The 27,955-nt window shown below is 38.3% G+C and overlaps 1 protein-coding gene and 1 long non-coding RNA gene across 7 annotated transcripts in view; one reads left to right on the top strand and one right to left on the bottom strand.

Annotated features, from left to right (window-relative positions):
* The first annotated feature begins 1,416 nt into the window (after positions 1–1,416).
* The window catches only part of KCNT2 (potassium sodium-activated channel subfamily T member 2), a 115,336-nt gene continuing 88,797 nt past the window's right edge, over positions 1,417–27,955 (top strand). For 5 of the 6 annotated variants that reach the window (XM_032118031.1, XM_032118033.1, XM_032118030.1 and 2 more), the window contains exon 1: positions 1,418–1,647. In XM_032118031.1, coding sequence (XP_031973922.1) covers positions 1,553–1,647 — 95 coding nt within the window. In that variant the 5' untranslated portion in view covers positions 1,418–1,552. Of the gene's footprint in view, positions 1,648–27,955 lie in introns of all 6 variants that reach the window. The other variant, XM_032118032.1, reaches the window with a different exon arrangement.
* The window catches only part of LOC116448056, an 88,386-nt gene continuing 85,632 nt past the window's right edge, over positions 25,202–27,955 (bottom strand). Inside the window, exon 9 of the long non-coding RNA XR_004241794.1 lies at positions 25,202–25,705. This is a non-coding gene — a long non-coding RNA (uncharacterized LOC116448056). The remainder of the gene's footprint in view (positions 25,706–27,955) is intronic.

The following is a 27,955-nucleotide window of genomic DNA, read 5'->3' as shown; positions in this document are numbered from 1 at the left end:
GGGACTCCACACTGCAGCTCTTTCAAGAAACAGCAACCACAGAAGCTGTGCTTAAGAGCTCTGTGCTAAAGAAGCAAGGGAAGATGCAATGACTGTAACAACAGCAGAGATAATCTGAGTCCTGAATTGAACTACCTGTTGGTTACCTGAGGAACTCTTTGCATCACAGCATGGAGCTCAGAGCTGGATTCTCAGCAGGGCATGTGATACACTCCAGGCTGCCATGCTTGAACTGATCCTGTATGTGCCACACCAGCTTTTAACTTAGCTTACCTTCCACACAGAAACCCAGCTAAATGGAAAATGCAAGGCTTACTCTTCAATACACCCATTGAATCCATGCAAGCCCCTTATTAAATATATGGTATTTAAACCACATTTAGGAAATAAGTTCTTGTTCATCACTTAGCTCCTGATCTAACAAAATCTAAACCTGTATTGAGGTTATGTTGACCAGTGTTAAGATTATGCACAATTTTGTTCTACGGAACGATTGCTACAACTGAAGAGTTTAGGTGAAGACTTAATTGAGGAAAGCAAATCAGGACAGGCTGCAAAAAATGCAGTAATGTCAGTTTTTACTAAAACTGTTTATTACAAATGTTTAGTAGAACATTAGATGATTAGTATGACAGTCTAGATTAAAGTGACCCTTTAAGGGCAAATCTAAAAACATTAATCACTCTTAGTGACAGTGTGTTCAATCAAATCACTATATTGGTATTTTGTGCTTCATCAGTCAAGCATAGAACTAAAATACTTTTAGAGTGTCTCACACTTTCAGGCGTTACCTACAAATCTCAACCATGGGAATAGTTCAACAGCTCAGTGGTTTTCTTTACAGGGCCTGCACCACCTGCTACGTCCAACAGCAATTAAGCTGCTCCCAATTAAGCAAACGCAGAAACTGACCGAATGGTTAGCACTCTCACACCGGGCAATGCAGAGGAGCTGGGACTGACCAGGTGTGTCTGGTTAACGCGGAGCAGGAGAAGAGGCTGTGGCAGCCCCAGCTGCGCTCAGATGACCCCACCGTCACTAAAGGGGGCTGTGTGGAAGCTACCTATGGTAAAACACTCATTTCTCACGTTTCGAGGCCTACGGAAAAGCACCCCCGAGGCAGCCCCGGGCGGACAGGAGGAGGCAGGGGGGCTGCTCGGGGGCGAGGCGGGTGCCGAGCCCGGAGCGGTGCCGCCGGCCGGGCCGTGGCACGGCCCTTTGTTGTCGGCCGCGGCGGCGCGCTCGCCGCTCGCTGTGAGGGTGGGCGTGGGCGGGGGGCGGTCGCGCCGCCGCCGAGGCCGCCGCCCGCCGGCACCTGCCTCCCCCCGGGGCGGGACTTGGCTCCCGGGGCCGAGAGGCTCTCCCGAGCCGCCGGGGACCGCGGGGACAGCCCCGCCGCGCCTTTGTGCGGGGCCAGCGCCGCTGCTGCCGCGCCGGGCTCTGCTCGCCACGCGCCCGGGCGGGTCCGGCCGCTCCTCGGGCAGCGCGGCGGGGTTTCCCCTCCCTCCCTCCCTCCCTCGCTGCCCGCCCCCTGTCTCCCGCTCCTGCCAGGATGGTGGACCTGGACAGCGAGGTGCCTCCGCTGCCGCCGCGGTACCGCTTTCGGGACTTGCTGCTGGGCGACCAGGGCTGGCAGAGCGACGACAGGTGAGCGCGGGGCGCGGTGTCCGCGGCGGGGTCGCGGGGCCGGGCAGCCTTCCGGGACGGCTCCTCCGCCCGCGGGAGCGCAGCCCCGGGGGAAACTTTGCCGGGCACGGGGTGCGACGGCCGCCGAGGGCTGCGGTGCCGCGCCCCGCCCGTAGCCGGGGCCGGCCGGGCCGGTGCCCCCGAGCCGAGCGCGGGGCATCCCGCAGCCTCCGGAGCGCTGCCGCGAACGGCGGAGCCTTTCCCTGCCCCACGGCACCGCAGGAGCAGGACAGGTGAGAGATTGTCTCCGTATGACAACGTTCGCCGAGGAAACGTCCCAAACAAAACCTGCTTTTCCTGTTTGTCCAAAGGCTAATTGCGGGATGCTCTCGCTGTCCTGTATCCAGGCTTCTTTACATGCAGTTTCTTTTAATGCTGGGATCCTAGGCATGGACACAACTACCACTATTTTATTCCTTTATGAATTCTTTCAAATTTGTCAGCATCTTTAAGTACACCCGATAGAAAAAGATGCGTTTGTTTCAAGTCAAATGTTGTCCTTCAAAATAATAAACAAAGAGCCATTTACATTAAAAGAAAAAAGCAAACCAGGAATGTGTGTTCAGTTTTAAAATGTTGAATGAACAGCGTTCATGAACAGCACCAGCATCATTCCACTCTGCTGGACCATACAACCTTGTGTCTCAATAGACTATTACATGATCCCATCTTGCAAAATTATGTGTCATATCCACTTTGTACCAACACTTTCTTGTAGTCAAAGGACAGAAAAGCAAACTCGGCAGTATACTGGATAGCTTTTAATTCAATATATTTGCATTGTCAGAGTATATCTTTAACTTGGCAGTCAGAAACTTTGATTTTAATGCTGTTCTACATTGTTCAGATTTTTGCCACTTTCCTAAAGAATGATGGATTCTTATTGATTGATAATCACAAGATCATGCAAATATGTAACTAATTATTGCCTTTGTTTAGGAGAATATGCTGTACATTGAAGCAGTTAAACAAATGTTTTTTATTCAGAGAGGTATGAAATGGTTATTGACATCTTAATATAGTCACCAAAAATGAATGCTGTTGGTTGGAAATGACAGCATTGTAACTACATAATGGAGAGTTAAATAGTATGTTTAGCAAAGCATGCTTTTACTGTTTAAAAAAATTAGAAGTGTATTGTAATGTAGTCATTACTTCTGATTACAGTATTCATTGAGATTTTAGAAAATTTAGCATCTTACACCTGCATCTTATTTCCTACTGGAACAGGAAAAAACTCCACAACCTTTCTTATTGTAACAACTTTATTTATTTATTTGGGGTTTTGATGGCTAAAATGTAAAAATATTCTTTGTGTATCTTTTTGGATCACTCTGGGGCTTAACACTTTTTCCAACTCTAGTTTAAACTTCTGTCAAGCACTTCCCTGATGCCAGTTGTTTGACTTGCACTTTATGAAGTTACCTTCTGCGGAAGAAGCATGATCTGGTCTCAAATAGCAAATAGTGTAACTGCACAACCCAGAGCATCCTTTTAGCTATTGTCTATTTCAGGTCTGCGTGCACTTAAAAAAATGAAAATAAATAATCCTTAATACAATTTTGATAGCAGAATTATAGCATAAAAGTCTTCCAGTGCATGGTTGCCGTTTGAAAACTGCAGCAAAGAACTGATGGAAAATTAAGAGTAAATTTTAATTATTTCAGTAATATTCCAACAACCATTACAAGAAAGCTCTCTGGCACAATCTGAAATTTAAAAATGTAAATGGCTTTCTAGATCTTTATGCATTGTCCTGTGCTGAGGCTGTGGCAGGAAGGTGTGCAGGGGTTTCCCCACAATGCCAGCAAGATTGTGTTTTACATGAGGCTGTGATAGCAGCATTCTCTCCTCCAGCTCTGTAAGTTACCATAGCAGTAGTTTTGGATACCAGCTTTCCAGTAACTGAACAAGAGCCATTCTTATAAAGATCTTGAGTATTATCTTTTGTTTGTCTGTCCAGATTCTTACTTTCCTGAAGTGGAGGCTATCATGTGTAATACTGAAATATTCATTCCTTCCTATGTTGTTGGAATATTGCTGCTATCCATTATAGAAAAAGCATGCATATTCTGCATAGAAATAGCATCAAGTGGAATACTTAGAATATTAGCCATACTTCCAGGAAATACTGAATGAGAAAGACTGCAGACCTATGGGGACCCTGAGATCAGCTTCTTATTAGTTTGCAATGATTGATATTACACAAGTATATATTATTTTGGTCTGCTTTATTTTCTTTGCACTCTTATGTAAATGATTCTTAGCTGGTTTTGAAGCATATCCTTTGTATTCCATTCTAAGCAGTGTGCAATATAGATATTGCCAGAGGTGTTGTTTGTAACTTCTTCAGATGAGTGGATGTTAACTATGAAAGGAGTATCTGAATAGTGAAACACAGCTGAAGTAGCCTTATAGCACTTGGTCAAGATAGTTCATTTTAGTTATTGGCCTTTGGCTGAGATGCTGCAAATAAGTTTTCTGCCTGTTTCCAGTTCACTGCAACTTCTTAATTCCACTTGCTCTCAACTCTGGCAGTGATGTATGCTAAGGGTTTTCCATCTGTGTGATCTTCTGTGTGAACTTCAGGTCTGTTACCAGCCAAACCCTGTGTCTTGTCTTAGTTCCATTCTCTTTTTGATCTTCCCGGTCTGTTCATCCTTGGGGGATCTCTTTTCTGCTTCCATTATGCCTTTTCTGGAAAAATGCTGGCTTTTTGCTGATAGGGTCCACCTCCTTGTTTTCTGAAGCTTGTTGGTTCTTTAGAGTGGAGAGGAGATGGAATTATTCTTCCCATCTGCCACAACCCACCCAGGATTCTGTGTCTCCAAATCACAGTTTTAGTAGCACAGTTCACCATTATATGTCATGTGGTAGTATTTAATAATAAATACGATGGAAATTATGTGACCTCTTCTCTTTTTGTTGAAAGATACATTTCTGACACAATCATAGTTCAATTTTGAAACCTTAATTATTATATTCCTTTAGGATGAGTGTTTGATCCCCCCTTTCTTTTAAGTGTTCCTGTTAATTTATAAAATGCACATGTGCTAAAATGCTTAGTTGATTGTAACAGGACTCTCATTCAGGAGCTTTGTTCTTAGATCTCTACCTGTTTGGAGACTGATTTCTAATATTTTTTTTCTTTTTTTTCTTGGGGACTTCTCCTATAGTGGAGCTTTACTCAGACTTCTCTTTTTTTTTTTGCTATCTAGTTCATGATCCGCTCCTTACCTGCATTTCTTCAATGCAGTAACATCCACCTTACTGCTTTTGCATTTCTGTCCCCTCCCCCAAGAAATTCTGCTTTCATAGCTTAGATTCATAGCCAGCCTTGCAGTTGGCTTCAGTAACAGATGGGTTCTGGGCTGTCATCTTCCACAAACCGCCAAATTGGATTGTATATTATTTTTCATAAAAGAAGTTGCTGTGTGCAGAAGAACATAGTGAATCTTTGACAAATGATTTTGTTCAGTAAGAAAGCTACTCTGAATAATTTATTGGCATTCTTGAATTTGCTGAGTGGTTTTTTTTTCAAAAAAAGGATGTTAAAACCAGTTTTGGTTTTTGAAAAGCTAGATTTTCAAAGGACCCAGTTCCCTTTGAAAGCCGTGGAGATGAAGCTTGATGCTTACACTACACTCATTTTATATGGAAAACACTTCTACAAGGCAGCATGTAAAAGATCAGCCCAGTTAGAGCGTGTCTATGTGGCAAGCAGGTGAATTCTGTGGCAAGCAGGGCAGTGGATCAGGTTTCCTCTGGCCATGTAAATATCCCTGGGGCTGGGCTGAGGGTAGGAGAAGATTGGATCATTGACTTTCTCACTAGTTTTGTAAATATGGCTAATACCTCTTTGCAAATCTTACATTTTATTTCATTACTGAAAGTCTCTGAAAATGAAACAGACTTTTTTGATTTGCTGGATATTCTGAGATGTTTATTGACCATCATAAAGCAGTTTACCTTTTAGTTTGGCTCCTGAGAAGTGAGCAGAAATCAAGGGGGAACTCAGTGATTAGCACAAGTTATTCACCTGTTAATTCAGCCAGGTTTCACTAAATTGTGATTGGAACAGTAAACTATGAAATGAAATGTTTCATAATCCTACTGATCTTCGGTCCTTATTCTTACCAGCTGTGTTGAAGAGCAACACAAATAAAAATAGAAAATAGGAAATACCCTACCTGGTGAAGAGGTGATATGTTCAAAGTTGGTAAATAATTTTCTTCAGAGGAGGGGAGAAAAGAGGTTGTTTATTTTAGGTTCCCATGTAAGTTTGGGAAAGCTACAATGAGGAGGTTTTTGTGTACATAAATAGTTACCACTTGCTTCAAAACAGCCAAACCACAGCATGCTAGAGGTGTAAAGAAAGTGTTCTAAGTTTAAAATTAAAAAGCATTTGCATTCTGTCCATATCACTGCCTTTTTATTAAGGTCTTTAGTATCTTGCAGAGCACAGTTTACCTCACATTTCTTAAACCATTTATGTCCAGACATTTAATCCTTTCTTTAGAAGCTTATGAAGATATAAAACCTGCATTTGTTTTAGTGAATTCTAGCAAGCCAGGAATGTTTCCACCACTGAAGCATGACTGCTTGTTCTGATGAACTGTTCAAATTCTCCTCTGCCTGCTCTGACAAAAATGTCTTGAACTGTGCAGTGCCTAGGAATGGTTTGGCAGTTGGAGTGTCCAAGGAGACAATATGAACAGATAACTTGTGGGTAGTCCAACCCCCACCTTCAAAGCATTAGATTTCATAACTTTTCTATGTGCTGCTGCAAGATATTTTTGCAATTTTCAGTTGTGGAACAAAAATTTACATTTTCCAATTCTGTAAATTTTTTTCTATTCTGTAGATATATATATATATATATATAACAAGAACATTAACTGGTGCTGGAAATTCATTTAAAATCCTGCTCCTGTATTGAGATTAAAATTTGAGTCATTTTGATACAGTATAGACTTTAATTTTAAAACTATAGAGCTAAATTTTACCTTTGTGAAAGAACTGTTCTTACCCTGAGTACTTATAGGATTAAATTAAAATCAGCCTTCCATTCTGGTGTGCTTTTTGCATAAATGCACATTACCACCTCTCTGGAGGGGAAGGAGATTCACATAATACAGAACACCTCCACACGTCACTTGGACAATTGCATCCTGCTGGCTGTCATGTTGACTGGTGACTTTCAAGGAACAGCTCCCCACTGTAAATCTCAGAAGGCACTTTAACAGTCATTTGTCACAGTGTGAATTAGTGAGTAAAGCCCTCCCTTTGCCTTTCCTTTTGGAAATCACCTGAGATTGTTAAACTAAAAGTGGATGAAAAGCCCACATGTTTCTGATTCAAGTGATTTAAAATAACTGAGTCTAGATTCAACTTGGATAAAAATTCTATTATAATTTCCTCAAAAGAAAATTCTATTACAGTTTCTTCAAAATAATCCTCCTCTTTCCTTCAAGAAACACTTTAGTCAATTTGGCCTCCTCATTTTAGAAAACATGTTAACTTACAGGAATTCTTTCATTTAACAGAGGCTACAAATAAAAGGACTTGAGCAGATATTGTCAAGTTTATTTTGATTTGCCCTTGTAACTACATTTTTAAAACCCATAAAGAGATTTAGAAGCCTAAACTCTATTGTAAAAGCTTGATTTTGATTGAAATTGCTCAAGATCTTAACAGTCTAATTCTCTAAGAGGAAGTGTTTCCATTTCTGCAGTGAGACTTTGCATAGTAGTAGTTGGAAAGTTTAGGTTGCCCTAAACCCTGAAAAAACTTGCTTCATGTACAGGCCAAGCCCTTTCTCACTGCTTAAAAAAAGAGATTGAAGAGAAATATTGACGTTTGTAAAACTGGTGCATTTGCCACACCAAGAGACCAGAGTTTACACTCATGTGGCAGGTTTAGGAGTACAGTCCCAGATAAATAAACTGTTTATATATCTCCATACTCACCATCATTCTAAATTTATCTTAAGATGGTCCCTGTTTGAGATAAAACACCTGTGTGTAAGGGAGAGGAAGTACTGCTTTGTAGAAGGGAGTGCCATCGTCCTCATTCTAATTTGTGTTTTACCATATTTCTTGCAACAACGACAGAGGCCAAAATATGTTGTTTTTATGTTTCTGTATTCCACTTGAACCAGCACACAGTGTGGAATTGGGGAAGGACGTGGAAAGAAAAAGGTAACATTTCAGTGCTGTTATGACTGATCTGTCCAAAGAAGACTTTGGTAGCATATCCCAGCAGAAGTTTTAACCTGCACAAACCCCTTAAGTGTCTCATCTTGAAAACTCTTACAGACCAAGCAGTTTTCCTCCCCTGGGACAACATGATGCACAGTTTGTAAATGTACTTGGTACTTCAATCATTACTTAATTATAGACTTATTGCTAAAGCTCTTATTTTTCCTTCTACAACTTGACACATACTACTTTACATCTGGCAGACTCTATAATACTCCATGGGGAGCAAAAGCAGTTCTTTCCCTCCTAATTTTATGAGCATTATTCTATCACATCCAATGATTAAGACTATTTATTTTATAATAGTAAGTCCTGTGCTGCACTATGCCTTTCTTTCAGAATGACTCTTCTATAACAAATGGTGACATTGATTCATGTTGTCTCCCCTTTATCCTGTAACAAAGAAGTAGATCACTTGGAGCACCAGAACTGTCTGCACTTTCTTTTATAGAAAGAGTAAAGTTGTAAAATAAATCTGCTAACCATTTCTGCACTATACATTCAGTTTCTAGACTTCGCAATTAAAGGTGATCTTTATCTTACCTGAATTCTGACACAGTATGCCCAGGTGCTTGTACTAATCCACTAAACACTTAAAATGTGGATTCTTCACTTTTTTTTACAAGTAAACCAACAAGTTAAGTCCTTCCTGAAGGCCTCCACTCCATGGTCCCATAATCTGTGTCATTGGAGAGAATGCCATTCAGGAGCTGTAAATGTTCTGCAGCATAGAAAATTTGGTGCAGAATGCCTTAAAACAGCTGTTAAAGATTTCAGCCTCCCCCGTGCAATCATCTGCTAATTATGTTAGCAGTCAACTTCCTGGTGGGAAGTAGCAATAAAACAGAAACAGTCATTAGGAGACAAAACCCAGTGTTTATTCTCACGGATAAAAACAGTGATATTATTATTTACTCAGAAGTATCTCAAGGGGCAAATCCTGCCTCCACTTACGGAGATATCTGTTGGGAAGTGCTGTACTTTTGTGGTGGAAAGCAGGTTGCCAAGTCTGTCATCTCTGTGCCTGCCTTGCCAAGTACCAAGCTATGGAAGGTGTGGAAGGAAGGCATTAGGTTAAGATCAGTGCAAGTTACCTACTGAGTTAGCAAAAAGGAGAAGACTCTGCCTACCCCTGTGCCTGGGTGTGACAAGTCTCCTGCCAGGTTTAGCTATTAATAACTGCATCTCCAACAGCCAGCACGAGGGTCATGTGCCAGGCAGGGACAATGACACAGTTTGAGCAACAGGCCTCACTATGGGTTAGGTCTGGCCCTCCCTCCTAGGTTCTGTAGCCTGAGTCAAACCCCTTTGGCGTTTTGTAAAGAAAAGAGTTTTGCCCTTTAGCTTTCTATGATGTTAAAGTTAATGGCATTTACTGTATTTGTAGCTTAAAGGTACACAGCTCCTTCATAGTATAGTGATTGTTAAAATATTTAATAGGGAGTAAACATTATAAAACAGCCTCTCTCATTTATTGTTCCAAATAACCAAAAACGTTCTAGAGATTTTACGCTTTTATCGCTTTGTTTTCTCTTGCCCTTGTGGCTAAAGAAAACTGCAGTACACACGAAACCAGGGTTACCAAACCTAATCTGACCCAAATGCCAATGGGAAAAAACCCAACAAGCTGCACTGCAAGTTGAAAACTGTGGTTATGTTTGTTGCTTCTGAATAACACCTGTTAATACACAACATTCCCTGACCCTGGAATGGGATTTACTTTCTCATCTTCACACCAAACTCAAAGGAGCTGAGGGCACTGGTCACTTATCACTGTTGCCCTGTGGTTCTCACCATGGAGCAGAGACAGCTCTAACAGAGGACTAAAGGCTAAGCTCTATATTTAGCTGAATGTACCCTTTTGAGAAGTGAGCAAGCTATGTTTTCACTGTGTACAGCAATCTAAAATTTGATCTTTGTTCAAAGGGATTTAGTCAGTTTAACAAATATCTTTTGAAAAGCCGTTTTTGTAGCTAATGTCCAGTCTTTAATTACTGTTTTGCTCTCTCAGTAGTAATTCAAAGAACATAATACAAACACAAAAAGTGGAGCAAACTACTCTGAAATGTGCAGATGTTGATTAGTCAACCTGATTTTATAAAGACTATCAAAATCCAGGTAGATTTTTCACCCACCTAAAAGTATCATAAAAGTGGAGCTTAATCTCACAAGAGCAGTGGCAGATATCATGTGTCTCATTGACACTGAGGACTTCATTTACAAACTGCATTCAAACTGTGACCCACATGATCATTTATTTTTTTACTGGCACTGACCGCAGATTGCATGAAAATTACAATTTAGCTAAAATGATACAAACAACATTCAAAATGCACTGAATTAATTTAAAAGTCTTGATTAGTTTTTTCTTCATTTTTTTTCTATTTTTTGGCAGTTCACAGACCACAGTTTGAGTTCAGAGAATAACAACAAAGTGAGTTAAATTCATGCTAACATTATGAATCCATTTAAGACAATTAATTGTGGCAGTCACTGTTTGTGACCAGCTCAGCTGGTGATTCAGAATGTTGTGATTTCAGTGTGGTGTTGGCAGAGCATTTTGTGTAGGAAGAACAAGGCTGGCTTCTGGGAATGTTTCAGATTATGGAGGTAGTACCTCTGAAGTACCTCTCCTTGTGTAGGAGAGAGGAAAATTTCAGGAGCCTCTAAAAGGCAGTCTGCTGGGATATAGCATGGGCTGGTCTGCGACTGTTATGGAAGACCTCAGGTTTTGCTCCTAATTTCAGATAAGAGTGAGCTGTTAGAAGGTCACCATTACCAAGATTGGATGGTGAATGTCTTCTTCTAAGGCAGTGGGGTTGTGTAGCAACCTGCTGCTACTTGACTTCAGGCTAAGCTGAACTGAGCATTTAGAAATTCCTTTCCTTTCTAAGATGGCAGAGCCACTTTACAGTGACAAAAATGGCCAGATGGAGAGAGCTGGGAATACTGGGAATACTGCTGTGCTTCCTTGTATCACCTTAGACATTGGAGAATTGGCTTTCAGACCTCCTGGCATCCATACAGCCAGTTCAGTCCATGAACACACACCTCTCCTCGTTGTATCCATATATTCCACCTAAATCTGATCAGTGTTAAGATCTATATAAGACTTGAAAACAAGATGACAGAACAACACCTGTCCTGACTCACCTCACCAATACAGTTAACTAAAGAGAACTTAAATAACCTGTCAAAAAAACTGGTAAGATCTGAAATTTCTGCATTCATTTTGGAAGTTATGTTTAAAGGGGAAAAAATAGTGTTTACATTGACCAGGCCAGTATTCTGAAGACACTTGCTAAATGATTTTCTAAACACACACAAGGCACATTTTCAAAGCTTGACGTTATTCTGAAAAATTAAACACTGGGCAAACTATTCTGCCAGCGATAAAACTGATGGACAGCATTTTACTTCAGAGAGTACTAAGTGTTATTTAATATGAATAAAGATGACAGAATTAAACTTTTAAAATATTGTGAAACTTGATATTTTAAATTTTTCTTAAACTAATGAAGAGATAATTAAAACCATGCCTTATGATTAATCAGGAAGTGTAATAGCTCGCTCTGAGTAAGGAGACTGAGATTTATATGAAGTCAGTAATTATATGTACCCTGTTAGCTGTGGAGAGAACAGTATCAGACAGGTGACATTTTAGAGATAATAATGACTTTTAAAGCACTTGTTCAATTATGCGTTCAGCCTTCTTGAATCATTGCCACTCCTTAATGAGACATTTATAATTTATATGAAAATTTAGTAATTTTTTTCTGTGTAAAACAATAATCATATCTTTGCATCAGGCTGCATTTGAAAGGAAGGAATCAACTCCAATCCACTGTTAGATATATTGCACTGTATGTGTATGTTAAGCTGCAAGTATTACTTCAGAAACCCTACATATTTTATCCTCCATCTGGATGTCAACACTGGAGCCAAAGCAGCTTTAAATACTAGAGAATGAAGACAGATATGTATCAAGGTGCAATTCTTTTGGAAGGAGTCATCAGCAGGAAATGTCATCAGCACTCTTCTCCTGTTGATTTGGGGGGAGAGGAAATGGAGTCTCCACAACCTTTCCTCTGTGGGAAGCGTCAGGAGAGACACCTCCTGTCAAGTATGGGGCTTTTGGTTCATGTCTTTTCCTGAGGCTTTGCCTGAATGCTCCTTCTCTTTGTATTTATCTGCTAAATCCTTGCCTTTTGTGTAGCTGGTAAATGTGTGCTTGTGGGAGACTGGAAGTATACACAGCTCCCATAATTTCAGGAAAATGGCTGTAATCTGATATTCAGCCCTGTGTTACTTCTCAGAGTTGTTGGCATTCTAATGGCATATTTTGGGGCGTTGTCTAAGTGTTTCCAGATTGCATATGTGGACTGTCTCAATATGTAACTTTAAAAAGACACTCCTTTTTATAAAGTTACCCTGCTCCTGGGCATGTGTAAAAAGCATATGCAGTATAATTTTTTTTTTTCTTTTTCACTTTTTAACACTTTGGCTATAAATGGAATCTCAGAAAAGTTCTTTCTAGGCTTGTTAAGGTATCTGTGGGAAGTTCCTGGCAAATTTTGTTTGACTTTTTATGACTTTTTTCCTTCCAGATCAGGCATGGTTCCCATAATTTCTTGCCTTGTAATAAATATTGTTAATCTAAGTAAACCTGTGGACAGGTGGGGAATTGAGCAGAGTACAGAAAAAAAAGACTAAAGTTTTAAACTAACTTTATGTATTGCCTTTGTCATAGTCTTGCATCCTACCTAATCCTTTCCTACTAGAAGGAAAAATGTAGCTTGGAGAAGAAATAAACACACAAATTTAATTTAAGTGATCTGATGTAATGTTATTCACACACTCATGTGTGTTTTGTGACAATGGTCAGTACATAATTTTGGAATACAGTCCAAAAAATAATGGTGTAATATTTTTAGTAACTAAAACCTCTAAAAATAGTAAATGTAATATCATTACCTGTAAGAGTGCTATTACTAACTAGTGATATTTCTCCTTTGGGAATACTGCTGGTTATGACTAGAATCAAGAAAGAGCTATAAAAATTAAGCTTCATTGTGTATTGTTTTGGGTATTTTTTCTTAAAGATAAATAAAAAACCCAAATAGCAGCTCTGTTCCTTATTTGCCATGCTCTCCTCTTCTCCTAATCACACCTTCAGGTTCACTTCAACAGGTTCCTAGTTGAAACGATACTGTGGGAGACAAACACCGGTGTTGCATCTGTGAGATTGCCATGCCACCTAAAGTGCATTTGTACAAATTCTCCATCACTAGTGTACATTATTGTTTTGGCCAGACACGTATTCCCTAGGTGTCATTTAAATACTGTAAACCCACTAAATCTACATGAAGAAAGTTAGCCAGAAAGTGTCCTGACAGCTATGGAGGATTGGGACACATACAAACTTCCTTTTAAGTAATTTGCAGAGAGACTTTCATTTTTTCGTATTGAACACCACCTTCTGAGGAGTCCTGCTCATTTCAACAGGAATATTTATGGATCTCAGTTTTAGTAGAAGAGGTTTTTTTCCATTGAAGTACCAGGCAATACAGTGTCATGGCTTCTGAGCAACTTTATTTATTGCACCTCGATCCAGTGTAAGTTTTTAAGGCACGAGATGTAACTGCAGAGGTTTTCCAGTATATGGAAAGCTCAAAGCTAGCTCCAATTGCCCCTATCACTAGAATAAATATAGGCATAATAGGTAAAATAGAAACACAATAGAAATAGAAGTCCTGTAAGTTCATATGCTGATTTTTCACTATCAAATGTGAAGTAATAGTTTATTACTCTAAGTCTCAGTTTGGTAAATGAGTCATGATAAATGCATGATTACATTTTCAGCCCCTACAGAGTTGGGATGTATGTATAACTAGTAATTATTGGGTCCCATTCTGTGCTACATTATATTGAGGTTCATGGGGCATTCTGTCAGTGTACCCCTCTTATTTTATATATTTTAAATGGCAGTGCATACTGTCAGTTCCTAAATAGAGATTTCAGGTGACAGCTTAGCCGCCAGTGTTTGACAATCTAAAAATATTCTAGGAGATTAGAGAGGTTCACAGATAAGATGTGTATCAGTCAAAATATTGAAAAGAATATGGTAATTTGTTGTTATTCAATATTTTAAGGATGGAGATGCTTTGGGTGCTTCTGTAAATACAGCTTCTTTACAAATATGCTGCTATACAACAAGCAGATGCAAAAATGGTAACTGCATATTGTAGCACTTGGTTTTCTTGTAAATCTTAGCACCAGGGCCTATTTCAGCTATTATTTCAAGAGAATGTAAACTGGCTAATTTGGAGGATCAGGAGTATGTGAAACTAATTATATTAAGAACCAAAGCATATCCAATATTTCTTTTAATTTAATTTAATTTAATTTGGAAAGTACCCCAGGCTGAAGTTTACAGTGCCAAATAATTAACCAAAACAATATTTTTTTGTGTGTAAAGCTTTACTTTAAAATGCAATTTATCATCAGCTAGCATTAAAGTAGGTGGCATTTAGGTAGCCAAGAGGAAGTTTTGCTCTCATTAACCTTACAAGGAAGTCTCTCATAAATTACTACATAGCTCTCTAACCATAGACAGAAGATCTAAATCTTACTCTGAAGTCTGGCTGAGATTTTGATAAGATGTTACAAAGATAAGCATAAAAAATCAAATTACATGCCAAGTTGATCTTCAGAATAAAAAAAAAATGTAGTCATATGTTTAAAGTTAATTCAGTAGCTTCATTGAAAATTTGGTGATTTTTAAAGCCATAATAGAGTATAGAAAATTTCCCGTCTGTATTCGATCATCTCATGCATTATATGGCAGTGTAAGTGGGATTGCTGGATAAATGCTGAAATACTGGCATAAACAGACCCCATAGATACAGTAGGAATGCTATTTTACAGTATATTTGAATATATCTGAGATATACTTTTCCATTTCCAGAGGAGAAATAGTTCAATACAGTCAACTGGAACAAAATTATTCTATTGACAAATTATACTGATTTCCTTTTCAACTGTGCAGAATTGAAAAAAAAAAAAAAAAAAAATTCTGTGAAAAAACCCCCCAAAACTGCAGGTAGACTAATTTATTTAATCTCTGAGTCTAGGCTGAATGGGCTACAGCTTTCTCATCAAATTCCCCCAAGTCAACCATTATTACATGGCTTCATTAGTGCTAAGAATCTGGAGCATTTTGAAGACAAGGCATTTTACACTCCCGTCATTTTAACTGAGACTGTTTCATTCACATTTTAGTGTTTATGAAAGCATGATTTTATAACTTTTATCTATTTGTAGTTTTTGTGGAAACCTTTTAGAGTTGAAGAATAGAGTGCTGAAATAAGCAAGTGACCACAGACAATGCGAGAAGCCCAGGCTACAGCAGGAATTTGAATCAAAGACATGCAAGAGAAGGGCATGTTTTCTCTTAGTACCTATGATAATATGAGTGGATCAGATGTATAAAAGGTAGAAAGCAACAATACCATTGTCCTCCTGGTCTTCCAATGAAGTTGGTAAACTACAAGGTTTAAGTTTTGCATTGCCTTTCAGGTAATTTCTCAGATGTCCAATTGTAACAATGAAATTTCAGACCCTTTGTTCAGTCACAGAGGTACCAGGAGGGGAAGATGTATACATGCACTTAGAGCTATTAGAAAGGGGGAAAAATTTATTAAAGGCCTTGGAACTCTTTGATTTTCCAAGTTGCACAATCCTGGAAATTGTTCATACTTCTTTTCCCTTTCCTTGTTAAAAATATATACCCTCCATTTGCATTACAAGAGAAAATCCTAGGAAAGGGTGAATGCAGTAGAGTATCAGGAAACCTGAGCTTGAAAAGTTACTGAAGTAGACTAATTTCCTTGTAACAAAGGGATGAAGATTGAAAAGTGAGCACAAATCAAAGTTCTTAACTTTGCTCCTGCTTTATGAGACATGAATTCTTAGCCTGTGGTGAGACAAACAGCAAAAATCTCATTCAATGGAGCAGTATATACGTCTACTTATGGAGAAATGTGTATGGGTCTTCTTTTTAGCTTCTCTATGACCAGATGTACAGAGGTCAGAGTCTGGTTAATAAATATTGATGAACACATTTTTACCTAAGCAATTAATATAGCCACAACATAGAAAGAGAGTAAAGTATAAGGATTTATAATTCCTTTGTGTACAACTAAGTAGATGTATATAATTTGAAAAATATTTATTGAATGCTGTTGATTTAGTGTTCTTAGTGTCTGGTTTCAAGGGAAATAAAGATTGATTTTACCTTGCTTAGTCTATTTCTGCTTTATAGGTGCAACTGGCTCTGCTTTGCTGTGTCAGTAAGTTACCTGTTTTATTTTATTAGAAGTCTATCTGTTCTATCTGTACATTCCTCTATGAAAAAGGGTTTTGTACTATATTTTTATTCAAGTTGTTACCTTCTTATTCAGTAGGTTCTTTTCCTCTGACTTTTAAGCTGATTTATTATATTAAAAATGTGAAAAAATGGCATGTTTCTACAGTTTCTACAGTATTTTTACTGTCCTTTCTTTAAAAAAAGTGTTCTCTGAGGATAGGCCCTCACTTTATATTATATCATAACATGTTTATTTTACTTTTTTGGATTGTTCACTTCTTTTCCTTTGTATGAGCATGTGATTTTTTACCTTCAGTATCAATCTCCAGAGAACCTTTTGAAATGCCTTATAAAAATTTTAGTACATGGTGTTCACTTTAGACTTCCCCCTTATCTATCTCTTCCAATTATCTCATAATGGAGCAGAGTGCTACAGCTCATAGTCTATTTATATCTGTCATTTGCTTCATTCTTAGTTTGTTCCCAGGCTAAATCCAACTTGTAGATCTTGGCATGGGTGGCATTTACTCTTTTTTCATGTCTTGTTGACATGCTAACTAGTACTAGTATTTTTGTCATTCTTGATACACATTATGAGACTATTTCAGTTCGCCTTTTGCTGTGTTTTATTTACCTGCTATTTTTAACTTTACTCTTATCTGTAATTGTGTGGTTAAAAAATATGTCAACTCAGTGTCTGGCATTGGAGCCTAGTCACTGTAGAGAAACAGAGCAGCATAGGATTCCCCTCTCAAAAAGAGTGGGGCAGAAGTCAAGCAGTGTGCAGCAAGTAGATGAGGCACAGGACCAGGATGCATAGATCAAATATGAATGGAACAATGGAAAATTCAGGGTACTGAACTACCCTTAATCTTGGAAGATATATGATACTCGAGAGACACTGTTAGACGGTTTTGATTTTTAAAAACGTTTGAAGACAGCAAACATGAAAATGGAAGAATGAATGTAGAAAAAATGGCCAAGATTACAGCAATAAATGCAACACAGCCTTCCTCTCGACAGAACAGTGGCTTGATAGCCTTCATGTGTAGACACATTTTTGTGCAGCAGGGTGGGACAGGGGATTTGGCTATTGACTCCCGGTAACTGCAACTTCCCCAGAATCAGTTTAGCACAAAAATATGACCTGTGAAGGCCTCCTTTTGGGAATACTGTGTTTGTGCATCTTCTTACTTGTACATCTGACTTGCACTTCTGACTATGCTTGTAAAAGGATCAATTTTGATTTTATAAACACTACAATTTGAAATAGGGGATTATAGTATGCTTTATTTTAGTAAGCTAGCAGTGTATAATGCTGTTTCAGTAGATGGTGTAAATTTATACAGCTGAAATTTAAGATTCTAAGTTTTCTAACTGCCATTGTTAAAAGGGTGAAAGCTCTTACAGTATATACTCTTTTTTTTTGGCCAGCCAGATTTGTTTTTGCTCAATTAGGTTTCTTTTAAAATTGAAGAGTGTCTGCACAAAGGCAGACTTAGTCTGTTACTTGGCAGATTGAACTGGTCTGTTTGGTCATTTATTTAGCAGACAGTGGTAAGTGATAAGAGAAAATAATGTAAGAGCAGAGCAAGTAACACACTGTTGCTTATTTTAATATAGCCTCGTTCTGGTATAGTCCCTTTTTCAACATTTCCCTCCATCAACACACATCTCATTTCCACACATTTCCATTTTATCTCAATTATGTTCTTGCCATCAATATAGTTATTATTGAGACAAATTATCAGCATTTTCCCAGTAGTACCCAAGTGGTTCTGATGCGGTGTTCTGAAGTGCTAAAATGTGCTCTGGAACTTTGGTATTAGTTAACATTTTGTTTATTAGTTAACATTATTTATTTATTAAGGAAAGGTTGCAGAGAAACACCTGTAGCATCTTAGACAGGTGTAACTTGTGTTTGTGAAAAGGGCTTTTGAAGGAGCAATTTGCAGCCTTTGGAAATGGCTTCTCTCAAGTGTGAGGGCAAGATACCCATGTGAGGAAGATCTTGTGAAATCCCCAGGGAAGTGGACCAATGCAGATGAAGGTATCCAGTACTTGAGAGAATTAGCAGTGCTGGAAGTTGTGTACAGTGATCTAAAGAATGACACTGTCTCTAAAGATCCAGAGGATGTCCATTGTGCACTTGCCATGTGGAGGATGGTGGTTCAAGGTGCCCCTGCATCATATTCCAGCAGCTTGGTAGCACTGTGTTATCCGCAAATGGATACACCAACTGTAGAGGTGGCGTCCTCCTGGCTCCGAAGTGTAGAAGAAACTCATCCCTACAAGCCAGTACCCAACTTTTAGGGGCAGCCCAAGGACCTGGGTGTACCTGATTATTAGCATGGTCAAGTATCAAGATGATATGTTCTGCATAAACTACCTCTGTGATCACAGTTACGAATGCAGTTCCATGAACATCGCCCACAACAATTGTAGAGCAGAGCTTTTGGTTGGTGTCTCCCCACCCACCCATTCTTCCCATTATTTTGTTTACTTGGACATAGATGTTTACTTGGACATCTAAGAATTGGTCCATTAAATTGTGGCAGCAAATCCCTGCTTTTATACCAACAGAAAGAGATTGCAATCGCCCTAAGTCAAACACTGCAAGTGCACTAAGGGCCTGCCTTTTCCACTCTGTCTCAGAGTGCTTCTGCTTGTGCCTCTGCATTAGGTGTAATAATCACAGCGATGAAGATAATTCTGATCAACAAACTGATCTGACTGAAAATCTCCAAAGGAAAGAATATAAGCAGTCTCCAATTAGTGCAAAGTCCCACTCAGACTAATCCAGGAATCACCCATTTGTAAGGGTGTGAGAAGAGACACTCTCCCTCACTTGTACAGATGGCAGCTTCTTCCACTGGTCATAAAACAACATCCTAACTTGACAATGTGTTTACTGCTGTCTGCCAACAGTCAGCACAACCTGATTTGGGTGATTTTGAGTTTCTGTCTGGTTTGTACACAAATCTGTACTGGTGGTTTATCTGGTAATAAGCAAATCAAGTGTTGGTTGGTCAGTACTGATAGATTTAATGATGGCTGGCAAGCAGTTGCATTGTTGAGAGCAGTGAACTACGTGTTCATAAATAAACAACTGTCTACTTCCAAACGTAAATCAAACAGCTACTGCATCTGTAAACTAAAAACTGCCAAGATGACTGTCCTGAAAGCCTGGTAGATATCAAACAGATGATTAAGTGAAGGCTTGCAGCTGATTATTCCTTAATGATTTTTCTGCTTCTGCAGAGATCCTAAATCTACGCTTGTAAAAGACTCCATGCTGAACACACACACATACATATTTTCCAAGTTGTGTATACCCTTGCCTGCAAGTTTATCCATCATACTGATATACCTCATGTCCTGAACCCCTCTGCATTGCCAGACTCTGAGAGCAGCTTTCTAATAGCGAGCTCAAACCAAAGCCCAAGGCTTGGCCCTGTCCTGCTTTCAGGACTGCTCTTTTGTGCCCCTCTTTTCCAGCAGCCTGAGCCCGATGACTTTGTGTACTTGCTACTACAGACACTGAAATCCCGAGCAGCTGCTTTTATTTGGCCCATCTTGAGGCTTTACTACTGCTTCCTCCAACCTGTGCTTAAGCTTTTTTGTGGTGGTTGCTCTCAATGACTCCTTTGTAACAATTGTTTCTCATGTTTTTAGGTTTCTGTTTATTTATGTTCTAGTTGTGGGGGTTTTCTTAAAGACACAATTGTAGAAATAATAAGTGCTATCATTTTGGCCTTTGTAGATTACTACGGCAATAGTGATTTGGACTGTCAGACTTTTATTTACACTCTGTTGCACTACAAGGCACCTGTCAAGCGCAGTTTTCAGGCAATTTCTGTGGAAGTACAATAATCTTAACTTGTCAGTCCTATATAAATAAACATGTTTACATTGCTACGTAGAAATGTACAAGGGTTTACCTTCCACATAGCACAAAACTCAGCCAGCCTTGTTTGTGCTGTATGAGCTGCTCTGAGCGAGTCTGCTGCAGAGGGCCCTGGAGAGCAGCTTTGGCACTTACTCCACACTCATCATTTCCCTCTCCGGAGGGGATGAGGAGGTGACAAAGCAAACTGTGGTGACAGCTGGGGGGTGGCAAGAGGAAGTTGTGAGGATTAGGGATGGGAGGAAAGGAGTAAGTGGCAAAGGTGGTAACAGGGAGTGAAAATGAGCACTTTTCTTCCTTCACATCTCCTGAGCTGAAGGAGACAGCCAAGGGGTCAAATAATCAGGGAATCAAAGATGTGTGTATCACAGGTGTGGAGATGCACACACAGACTACAGATGAGAGCACTGGAGACTGAAACTGCATTCAGGTTAAGTAAAGTCTAAATATTTGAAGGTTACTGTTTCTCAGGAATTTCACTGCTTATTTTCCTGTGACTTGGCAGTAAGTCCACTGGTTTCTGAAAACGTAGCTCATACCTGGATTGCCTTTGCAGAATGGGCACGGGTGAGTTGTAGACCAAACTTTCATGGGAGAAGAATTTTATCTGCAAGGCTTTTCTATAGCAGAGTGAACTGTTTGTGAGGGAATTGTGTGAGTCAAGTTTTGAGGCATCATGTTATTACCACATCACAGGAAATACAGAAGGCACATTCTGTTTTAATTGGGTCAAAACCCCCAGATAGTACCAAAATTCAAGTGAAAACAAAACTATATTTAGGTTGATGAATGCATTTTCCTGCAAAACTGAGTCTATATTCTACTTAAAGAACAGTAAAGGAAATATAAAATATAATTACCTCATTGAACAAAAAAATTTTCAGAGGGAAAAAGAGGACATGTTTTTGACATGACATGTTGGCATTTCTATCTTAGAACACAGCATTTCTGAAACTTCTCTCCTTATGAAATGTTAATCAGTAAGGCCTCCTACAAGATCACGTCAATTCACACTGAATGCTGTAGTTTAAGACCATTTTTCATAAAGTTCCATTTCCTTTTGAGCAGGTGCAGCTAATACTCCCCTATAATTTACTGTGTCATTGGTAAAATGTAGATTAATTTACTAAATCCCGATGTTTGAGTTCGGAACAAAACCCAAACCAAAACCCAAAAACCTTTGAAATTTGTTTTTCTGACTTGATATAATTATACTGTGCATTTGTTTCAGGAAACACTGAATAAATTGTTGGCTATAATTGAAGACTGCCAAGTATAACTACCATTATACAGTAAAAAAGAACAAAAGAAGAAAAGCCAGCAAACAGAAGTAATAATAGAACAAGATGGTGACAATTAAAAGCTGTAGAATTGTATTAGAGTCAATATCTAGGTATGCTCTGCTGAATCTCACATTGACCTTCCAGTTTTACATAAAATTGTACAGTTGAAATAGACAGAAAATTACCTTCATTTTGGGAGAAAAATACTAATTAAATGCTTAAAGCAATAGGAAAATAGTTTGAATATTTTTATTATTTGATTATTTTACTCAGCTCTAAATGAATAGAATATTCCATTAATCTCAGTGTGCATGGTATAAAATCTACTAGGAAGAGGGTTCTGGTTTCAGGTAACATATTAACGAGTCATATTTAAAATTATATTTTACACTTGGTCATGTGATACTTAAAAAATGACAGATTGGGATTCACCCACAAAGTTTTTTGTTCCTTTTTTTGATTTTTCTATCCATCTGCTTTTTTAATTCTCCCTTCTGTTGCGTTTTCAGAAAACCAAATCTCTTAATTTCAAAGTAAAAATAAAACTGGGATTAGCCATGTAATCTGTGAGGATACCATGTACAGACAGCTCTCAGCTTTGTTCTATTTGCTGTATTTGAAAAGATTAAATCCTGAAAAATGGGAACTAAAAGATAACTTACAGAAGAGGAGTAACAGAACAGTCAGAGACATTTGTCTTACAGATGAGAAGCAGAGTTTAAGTGAACAGTGATTTGAATTTCTGTGGTAATCAGACTCGAGTCACTTGCAAGGGACTAAAGAGCAGAGTTTGCTCAGCATTTGCTTAAGGTCAAGACGTGGGCTTATCCTTTCTCTCACTAAATGTGAGACCTAAGTTCACACAGTGTCTTTTGCTGGTTTAAGCTCTGGACCACTACACTTACACCAAAAAACCCCAAACCAACCAAACCAAAAAAGAAGCAAAGATGGCACATTTCATTCACAGGTATTTGTTTATATGTGGACCTGTATCTAAAGTAAGCAATGAGTCTCTAAGATTTTTATTCATGCAATTCTTTAGACATAACAAAATCCACCAGAACAGTTTAAGGCTGTTATTTATCTGAACACCTGTTTCTATCTTTATCTGGATAATCTCCATGACAATGTCCCTCGTTGTGTTTACTGCTTGCTTTGTAAGAGAAAAGTGTTAAATGGGGAGCAAACTGAATCAAAACTTATTAAAATAAAATCTACAGAGAAATAACATCACACGTTAAGTGTTGGGGTAGGAGTGACTCAACTCCATCACTGCCGTCCACCTATTTTGAACATACAGTGGATATTTTCACAAATGGTCACCATTAAGTTTCTGTTGGGCTTGAGGAAGAAGTATCTTTTAAGGGCCATAGCACCAACACTGAGATGGCCATGTGGCATTTAGGCAGTGCTGCAGAGTTTATTTATGAAAGCCTTGGTATTTGTTGGCTACCCTACTGTGCAATACTGGAAGTAGACAGAAAGTCAATGAAATAATTCAAGAGGAGAGGAAAGGTAAACATCTCAAAAGACAGATTTCTCAAAGTCATGAAATGATAACTTTAAGAGTAGTAGTCCAGAGTCTGAGTTACAATTCCAGATGGGGAGAGTGTAAAGAAGAAAGATGTGTTGAAAGCAAAGGTCCGTGTGGGGAATTAGAGCTAAGAAAAAACCCCACAGGGGGAACAGTGTGCCATTTCCTCAGTGTTTTCAAGTCAAATAGTGAAACTGTGTAGTCCATGGAGGAAGAAAGAAAGGGTGAAATCTGCAAGGAACTAGAGGAAAGGAACTGTTGAAGAAGGGACAGGAAATTGTCTTAAAATTTGGATGGAAGAACAGGAAGAAGGAGGAGGTGGAATGAGAGGACTGTGGACAGTAAATTGTGGACTGAGCATGGATGAAGTAGGAGGGAAAAGGTTTCAGAGGACCAATGAAAGATATTGGGGGCAAGAAGGCAAATAGGGCTACCAAGCTCCTAAAACTACCCCTGACCCTGCAAACTGTCTTCAGGGTAGACACAGGTGTGTCTACTTGGGGAAATAACTAAGGGGGGCGTTTTTGAGAGAACAAGAGTCTTAATGAAGTAACAATTAATTGGCAACGTTACAGCATACAGAAGCTGGGTAAGCAAAATCAAATAGCTTCAAATGTAAGGTTTGCAGTGATCAGCATTAAACTCCTGTAGTAGAAAATACTGCTAAATTTTAAATCAACAACTTGAGGTGTGTTGTCACTCCAAGAACAGTGATTTCTAATTAATTTGTAGAATGTGTATGAGATGCTCATGCAAACTGCCCGTGACCCTGGGTGTGCGTCACCTATCACGGAGAGGACAGGGAGAGTGGTGGAGTTGCAGGGGAAGGCTCTTTGTTTTAGACGATCAACAAGTGATAGGGACCAGCAGTTGTGGTACAGAGGAATAGAGCACAAAAAAATAGCTTGCAATGGGTTACTTTGTATTTTGATCCCAATGCTCTAATATAGAGTTAAACCCAGGCTGACAGAAAGGAGTTATCACAGAGTGCTTGATTTCAACAAGTTTGTTTCAAGTCTCTTTTTGACAAGTAGTTGCCACTATTATCAAAAGAAAAAAAAAAAAGCAACAAATTAACCTTCCTGCTCTTCAGGTCTGGTTAATTGGCACAACTCCATAAAACTGAACAGTGCCTGGAATCAAACTCATGGAGCATATCCCATTACTCAGAGTTCTTTGACATCCAGACTTACCCAGTGAAAAAGCCTTGCATAATGGATTTTCATTGCAGCAGCTCTGTTCTGTATATATCCTACATATGAAGTATTTTTGCCCAGAAGTTAAAAAGAGCTATTTTTACATGCAATAAAAACGTTTTAAAATATCCATTTCCTCACCTTGTATGGGAATAAAAAAAGAAAATGTTTTAAAAAAAGTTCTACTAAATTTATCAAGCATCTTCCTTCAGTGGTTTTCTTTCAAACTTTAGCTTCAAAGTGCATGATTTCTTAATGCATCAGTCACGTTTGTTTTATTAACTTTCTCACCTTATAACAGATTTGCAACAGAAAAGTATATTTGCAGTAAAAAGTCAAGTGTGTGAGAGAAACTACTTAGGGATTTCTTTTTCCCATAGTAAAGCATGATAGTATTTTCTCCTTAAGGAAATTTCTAACGACTATTAATACAGATTGCGAATTCATTCTTTTTATTACCGCACCATTACTAGAATGGTGACTTCTTGACAGATTTTCATGAGTGCAGGAATGAGATAATTTCCTTTTTGAGTGTTCAAGGCTGTGAATAGGGGATTTTAAAAAAAAAGTATTATTGATTGATTGAAAAGCAAGCATACTACCTGCCGCTGAGTTAATCTCTTGCTATTAGTCTTCCCCTAAAAATCTTTCCCTCTAAGGAATGAAAAAATTAACATATTTTCCACAGAAATGTTTGAAAAGTAATGTCATTTCCTCTCTCTATTGCTGTAATATTAAATTGCTGCCGTAGACCTGTATCACTTTCACAAAGACAGTTTTACGTAACTGAGGCCAGCAGATTGCAAAAAGGAACATGAAGCTGGCTACAATCAGATTTTAAAATTATTTATATCCATAAAAATACAGACACACATACTATTTTAACTGTAAGGAAGATAATTTTAATTAAGGGCTGAATTTTTCAGCATTTTGACGTTTGAACAGTTAAGTAAAGGAAAGTTTGCATTGACATAGAAGGTATATTTTTTTTGCCTTGACACAGAACATATTTTTTTGCGGTTGCAGGTACAATTTTTTACTTTGTGCCACCTGAAAAATTTGTTTTGGCCAGTTTTCTGATGCTGTCTTAGTTTTGTTTCAATCAAAGCAGCACATGGGAAGGAGACACTAAAAAGAATTTGAGCACAAGATACAGTTCTAATCTCTAAGGTTATTTATGCATGCTTAATCCTTTATTTTATGACTTGTTATTAACTCAGCTCATGCTATTTCTGTCTTCATTAATGCAGAGAATTATTTACAGTGTCACTGATAACACATGGAATCTATGAATCTATTAGTTATGTTAGCATCCAATTACATAATCAAGTGAATATAGGTATGTCTGGAAAAAACATCACTAAATAGTTTAACTCAGATTCACTGATATAAAAGGGAGCTTCTAAGTAAAAATACCTGTGGAACCTGTGTTCTGTCATGTTGTTTCCCAGTGTGAGACATCATGAAGAATCTACAAGACAATATTACATGAACACAGTTATGCAGAGATCTTGAAAATATTTATTGGTTTGTTCTTACTAAACAGATAAAAATCCCCATTGGAGAATGACCTTATACCTGTCAGTTTTAATTATTCTGCACTTGTCAGAATCATCTTTAAGAAAGTGCAGGACCATATTGCAAAAGTTAGATTTCATTAGCACAGTGCATGGCAAAAACCTTCAGTAAGTCTGCTTATTGTGCTTCTGAAACAAATTAGTTTTGAGTCTTTCAGAACTTTCAAAACTTCAAATAGAAGTGTTACCCATGAGAGTCATCATTAAAACACACTAATCCTTTTAATAAAAGCTATAAGAAAAAAAATGCCTATTTTCTTTTTTATTGCCGTAAAATAAGATCAGATCATAGCAGTTCAATTTAGCACTTCAGGTGCTTCATTTTTAAGCACCCTACATAATAAGCTTTCAGGTCTGAAGTCTAACAGGATTTCACACATATTGAATTGGCAAATCCCAGTAAAAAATCCCGTATATTTTTTCTATATTACAAGGCTTTCTTTGCAGGAAACATATGCGATGTCCCTTTCTAAAAAGATTGATTTAAATAAATGTAAGTATTTTTCTTCAGATTAGCTCTGTTTGTACACTTAATACCTTTTCTTGATTTCAACATCAATAAATAGCATAAACATTTACAGCTCTTGGCATGCATTTAGTGAGTAATGCAGCTCATACTTTCATTTGTGATTATTCCTGCCAAATCTATTTTTTAATATGAAATCAAGACAATTTGTAGATTTGAGGGTGCAAGATAAAACTGTTACTATAGTAAAGTGTGGCTATGGGTTTAGAATGACTTTGTAAATAGTAATGGAAAAATGCAGGAAAAATGAGTTAGGTAGCCAGAGCACAGACAGATTGGTCCCAGTGTTTTACAGCCATCAGCAGTGCTCTGCATTAGTGTCCTTGACATGAATTAGGATTTTCCTGCTATACTCTGTATTACATTAAAATGCACTACTCAAATTGCATCTTAACTGAATTATAAGAATGCAGTGTGTACTTGGATTTGGGATACTTCAAGATGCTTCTTACAATTTGAAAGACTTGAAATTATTTCAGTGACATCACTGTTCTTTGGGTTTAAATTAGTGAAGACCACTGCCAATATGAATTTTAAAACAATTAAGAACACCACATTGTGTTTTCAGGACAATCATACAACTAGTAGTTTTTGCCACAGGGACATCAGGTATTTGTGCATTTTCAACACAGCTGAAGTGAGAGTCAGTAAAGTGTAAGACCTGTTCTTTTAACTTCCAAAAGCAGCTTTTCATGGAATATTCAATGCCAACTACTTGCACAGAAAAATTCTGAATGATTAACTGACTGCAAAACCAAAATCCTTAAATTGTTCAAATGTTTCTGTCCCTGTAACCATCATCATTTTACTCCTTCAGCTTGACTTCCTTCTGGTTAGTGTGGACTGTCTTTTACAGGAAGATAAACATGAAACACAAATTGTTCACTACAAATACAGAATAAACCCAAATCTATTCTGCATGTACATGTACTATCACCCTGATCTGCATGGTGGGCCATTTTGTCAAAAACATTTGCTTGGAATAAATTTCCAAATATCCTGCAACATAGTACTCAAGTTTTATATAAATGTGTCACAAGGAATTTCACTCCCTCACTTGAAACATACTTAATAACTTGTACTAATTAAGTCTAGAAAAATTTGTTCAAGCCCTTCACCACTACTGCTACGAAATCTTCTCAATATTTCAATGGAGGATCAGAATTTATTTTTTGTAGGTTCCCAAAATCCTCCTTTCCTAGGCTACACTCCATAGTGGGAAAAAATACAGAAAAGAGCAAATACTTGAGGTAAAATATTAACCCTTAAAAGATGTAAGAAACATTCAAGTAGAATGCATGTTCTCCTTAGAAATGAAAAGCAGTCTTGGGAAAGAGCAGTACCTGGAGATTTCTGTCGTTGCCAGGGGCTCCTTCAGCCAATCATGCTTAACTTCACTTAGTAAATAGCAACCTTCAAGAAACAAAGTGAAATGTTCTCCTGTAGCCAGAGTATCAGGAGAGTACATTGATTATAGATGTGTGATAATGTATTTCCCGCAAATGCAGAAGGCCACTACAGCTTTTACTAAAGTTTAAAAAAGTCAGGGGAAGGAGAAGGAGCCACAGAAGTGGCATTAGCATCATTCGTAATCCATTTTGCCATGGAAACTGCTGCA

Source organism: Corvus moneduloides, chromosome 9, assembly GCF_009650955.1.
Source record: "Corvus moneduloides isolate bCorMon1 chromosome 9, bCorMon1.pri, whole genome shotgun sequence".
NCBI lineage: Eukaryota > Metazoa > Chordata > Aves > Passeriformes > Corvidae > Corvus > Corvus moneduloides.
The sequence above is the reverse complement of the archived record's forward strand: the minus strand, read 5'-3'. Positions and strand labels throughout refer to the sequence as shown.